This window comes from Seriola lalandi, unplaced genomic scaffold, assembly GCF_002814215.2.
Source record: "Seriola lalandi dorsalis isolate HSWRI2012SDOR001 ecotype SW California unplaced genomic scaffold, Sedor1 jcf7180002054130, whole genome shotgun sequence".
NCBI lineage: Eukaryota > Metazoa > Chordata > Actinopteri > Carangiformes > Carangidae > Seriola > Seriola lalandi.
The window spans coordinates 154,751-159,717 of record NW_019524683.1 but is presented as its reverse complement, the minus strand read 5'-3'; the positions used below and the strand labels follow the sequence as shown (position 1 = coordinate 159,717).

The 4,967-nt window shown below is 43.7% G+C and overlaps 1 protein-coding gene across 2 annotated transcripts in view; it reads left to right on the top strand.

Moving 5' to 3' along the window:
* Positions 1-366: 366 nt before the first annotated feature.
* LOC111652964 (solute carrier family 12 member 7-like) overlaps positions 367-4,967 on the top strand; it is a 21,486-nt gene continuing 16,885 nt past the window's right edge. The window contains exon 1 of one of the 2 annotated variants that reach the window (XM_023403382.2): positions 367-1,194. In XM_023403382.2, the coding sequence (XP_023259150.1) occupies positions 1,050-1,194 (145 nt within the window). In that variant the 5' untranslated portion in view covers positions 367-1,049. The remainder of the gene's footprint in view (positions 1,195-4,967) is intronic. The other variant, XM_023403383.2, reaches the window with a different exon arrangement.

Below are 4,967 nucleotides of genomic sequence, written 5' to 3'. Positions count from 1 at the left end.
CATTCATCATTTCTCTACTACTTGCACTGCTGTGTATCCTCTCTAAAGGAAGCTTCCAGTTCATCAAGATAAATGTCTGAACTCCCCCTTGCATGATCATTCCCACAAACTGAAAACAATTCTTGTTTACTTGTGTCCATTGTTATTCAAAGCTAAAAGCTTTTCCCCTTCAGGCTGTCCATTGTAATCTATGCTGCTGCTCAGCACACAGAGGAAAGGTAGCGTCCAAGGTTCTCAAGATGTTTCCTTTGCTGGCACAATGTGTGTACGCACGAGAGCCTGCGGTGCCATTCTGTGCTGAACAGCAGCATTGCACTGCTACCCATAATGCATTGTGGGAAAGTTAACACCCATTTTGTTTACCTGGAGCAAACCATACACGGAAACTACCAGTCTGAAGGGAGCTGAGAAAAACCAAAGCCAAATGAACAGATAAGAAAAGAACTTATGGGAAAGTTGATTCTTCCGTAGTCAAAGTGGATTTTACAGATACTCTGGATACTTTTTCTTTTAAAGATACTTTGCAGTTTGTTTACCTGCCTTCTTGGCATTACAAAGGTGTGAGTGAGAGAAGTAGGACAGTCAGAGCCGAGGGAGGAGCTGCAGGGTTCTCCATGTATGGGCTGCAGCTCTGTTCATATGGTAAATAGATGGTCACATGGGGCAATAGTCTTGAAGCAGTGGGGAGAAAAGGGAGGGAAAGGAACAAGGAGAGAGAGAGAGAGGAGTGAAGAGATACACTGAAGGACTTTGGCCTGCCTCATGTGCAGGAGGCGGCACTTTCACCCTGAGTTTAGAGCCCACTGGATCACATTACAAAAAGAAAGGAAACAACAGGTTTAAAGTGAGTGCCATGTTGTGGTCAAACCTGAGCCCTTAGCTTTCCTCACTGGGGCCCTAACAGGGCTCTGTTTCTTTCACCGGACTCCCTTCATATACTGTTTTTATCTCTTCCCCGCGGGAGTGAAAGTTCAGCAGCTAGTGTCATCCTGGTCGGCGCCAGCGGAGACCTCTTCATACTTTCTTTTACCAGGAAGTAAAGAGCCAAGATGCCCACCTTCACTGTGGTGCCAGTGGAGGATGCGGACGACGGCAGCAACAGTGCCGGTGCAGCCGGAGGAAGCAAACCCGTCAGTCTGGGCAAAATCTTTGGGGAGGAAAATGATAAGGAGAACTTACAAGGAGCTCACTCAGGTAGGAGTACACTAAGACTTGCCAACATGCCTCTCTTATTCCTGTTGGGGGTCACGGAGGAGCCAGAGCCTCATGCTACGTGATAAAGTCAAGGATTAAATTGTGCAAGTTCATTATAATTAAACACGTACAAACGGAAGCACGCCGACACAGTAATACATGTCATGGCAGGCACATGCATTACACCGGTGTGACACCGGTCAACTAGCCAGAACTTGCAGGGCAGCTTGATGAGTGTGGAAGGGAGGAGGAACTGTGTGTTGATGTTACTCACTACAACCCTGATTGAATGTTGGGCTGTTTTGCTTCATCATGGTCGTAGTGCAGGGCTGGATGTCTGTTATAAAAGTACATACCTTACAGTGACAGAGACGCTAGAGACGCAGGGAAGCTGTGAAACACGGGCTTTAAGTTTTCAAGCTGGCTGGCAAACTGTAAAATTTTGTAAAAGTTGAATTTTATACCTTTTAAAATTGTAGATACTGCCGCTGTAAAAAAAAACAAAAAAAAAACCTTCCCAGAATGCACAGGGAAATTTCATCTCTGCTCCATCTTCACTTGTGTTACTTAAAGTTGGTTATTTACACACCATCTTCATTATATGCATCTGTTTCTCCAGGTGTATGTCTGTCTACAACAAGGAAAATCAGTTATTCACATTTAATACATATGAAGTTAATAATTATAATTATTATTTTTATCATATTGCATCAGAGTCACACAGGCTAAAAGGCAGCTACTGAAGTCTTGCTAAGCTAGTTACGATTAGCAGGAGTTTAGCTAGCATTCTTTCTGTGATTGGATTTAGCCTCATTTAATTATGTGGAATAACCGACTGAACGGGGACGTCGGACTGAGTGACGTGAGTGAGAATGTGTTCGTTTAAACCCCCTGGTCCCTGGCAAATAATAAACAAGTTACATTATTTATCCAGTGTGATAAATGAATGTCAATATTAATAAATAGCTGGTATTTGTAATTTGGACCAAACACAATGTGAGTGTTTCGTCCTCAGATGCCCTGCTGTCTTTAAACACTGATCACTCAGTGTGGTGTGTTACACCACCACACACTGCTGGGGGAGGTGTGAGCGTCTCAGATAGACATGGACTCCTTCTCTTGCCTCTCCTCATTCTTCTTCCTCAAACTGAGGAAGTAAAAAGTAAATGATTTTCCAGACCAGAGCGTCTCTCTGCGGGCTTCTCTTTCTCTGGCACAAGTTGGAGGGCCTGTTAAACAGCTTTTCATTCAGCCGGGCCGTTTCTCTCCGGAGGCCCTGACTGACATCTTCCTCAGCCTAGAGCTACGTCCACACTACTACAGTCTTTTGATTTAGTATCGCCCGTCCGTGCAGGTGGAGGGTGTACTAGACAACATAGATCTTACAATTCCCATAATGCAACTCAATAGGGGGCTTTCGTTAAACCCCTCCCAGCCTGGTAAACACCTATATCGTTCGATCACCACACATCCCCACATGCTTGTTTTCTTATGGCCCAGTCTACACCCGGTTCCACGGCCCGAATCTGGACCAATTCTGGCGCATGCACATAAAATCCTCCGTATGATATGGGCCAGACTCAGGCTGAGGACCCAGGCATGCGTTAGGCCAGGCGTTTCGTTTTGCTCTCCAGGTCCTGTGACAGATTTTGTCATAAAATGTGATGTCTCAAGCCCAGGTTAAATTAACCCAGATGACATGAGTTATTTTCATAGCCACAGAAGAATTACACGACTGTTTTTCACGGGCGGTTCGTGACGAGTCAGCTGGATTTGATGAGTACGATTCCCTCAAAAACAAACCGTCCCCATAATAAGATTACTGGCAAATGAACATGAAGACTTTAATACAGCACCTTTCATTCTTTATGTCTTTTATGACGGCACACAGAGAACTTGCAGTGCTAAACAAGACACACACACACACACACACACACACACACACACACAGTGCTGATCAGACAAGATGCCATCTATATAAACAATAACATCTCTGTACCATCATTTTCCAAAGCAGTGTCTTGTTTCGTATTGTCCCACTTTCTGCTTGTACTAGCAGAACTCCTTGAGCTACGTGTTTAGGTTCTGCAAGTCTTGAAGAAATGTTTCTTTATTATCAAGTGTTTGAAATTTTTGTAATACATTTCCGCATGCTCACCTCAAATCAGTGTCATTCCTAGATCACCACGACCTTTCCCTCTTGGCATTTAACACCGAACACTTCCAGGCACTTCCAGCATCTGTACAACAGAAGAGGATGTTAATGATTACAGCATTGTTCCCATGTGTTCGGGGGGGGGGTAACTGCCAACACAACCAGTGATTCATAAGGAAGTTTATTTTTAGTGAAGCCCCTCGTGACTTCTGTTTACCTGTGTAAAGCCTCGACGAGCCGGTTTGACACTCACTTGCTCGTTGGCGTGCGCATGATTGGGGTAATGGATTGGTCACATGGTACATTAACTCTATGGCCTTTGCCTTATCTTTATTACTTCTATTAAACCCATTATATAACTGAGATTTGCCTCGTCAAATCTACTGACTAATTGGACAACGTAGTTTTGCCATTCCACTACTCGTGATAACTTTACTTCAATACCCCGTAAGTCCTGTATGGTGTCATCCACCAACAGACAGATTGTGTTTACCGACTCAACTGGTTTTCCGTGCTTTATACCAAAGGCAACCAACAAAACACCAGAGACACAAAAGATAGGCAACTTTTATGACTCAGCTATCTCTAAAAGGAAAACACCCTCACTGCTGTTTAACAGACAGATATTACTTTTAAGTTCATGTGGGAAGAGGGATGTCTATACACATATACTCTGCAGGATTTAACACAGATAACATCAGCCTCCCAGAGTCTGTGCTGCTGTGCATGAGGAAATGTGGACATCTGCTGGTTAACGTGATCACTGCACGGGAAGGTTTGGTAAAACTGTGTGTGACTGAGACACGTTCCATCAAAGACAGAAACCTGTTCCATCATTGTTCGGACTAAACAGAGCAGTTTAAAACCACAGCTGACTGTCAGGTTTTCTTCAACTTCCACTCAGGAGTGAAAACCGGCCCTTTAAACCTGAAAGATTTTATCATCATATCATTTATCATGATCAATATCGATATCAACTGATATGGAAATTTTTATCAGTTTTAGCCATATCACCAAGCCCTACTGTGACATTGTTACAAGGGACCATGAGAGAGGAGTGAATTTAACTATATTTATTGGGTCCAAAAAGGAGCCCAACAGCTTTGAAGGGGCCAAAATGCTGGAGCCCAAAAGTTTAAATGGCTGTTTAAATGGGTGAAAGTTAGGTTTAGGTAAGGGTTAGGCATTTAGTTGCACGACGAATATATAAAGAGTTGAAGTTTATGGAGGAGTATGTGAAGAAGACCAGAGAGGACAGAGTTACAGTAATCAATGTGAGATGTGACTGATTATACAAGAACAGCAGCGCTGCGGGTTGTAAGCGACCGACGTAAACGATTCATATTGCGTTGATTAGAAAATGCAGCCTGAGTGATGTAATTCATGTCGGCTTCAAAGTGTAGAGTGCTGTCAAAGATGACACCTTAGCTGTGTCCCAAATCAGGGGCCACATCCTTCTGGGGATGTGGTCTACGAAGGTGAAGGCCCTTCGCAGCTGTCGTAGATCACGAAGGCTGAAACCGAAATGGGGTTCATTAAGATTTTAGGTTTTAAGGCTCTTGGTTTTAACAGTTGTACTGTTAGCTGTTGAACTGAGCTGAAACCCAATGCTAACATT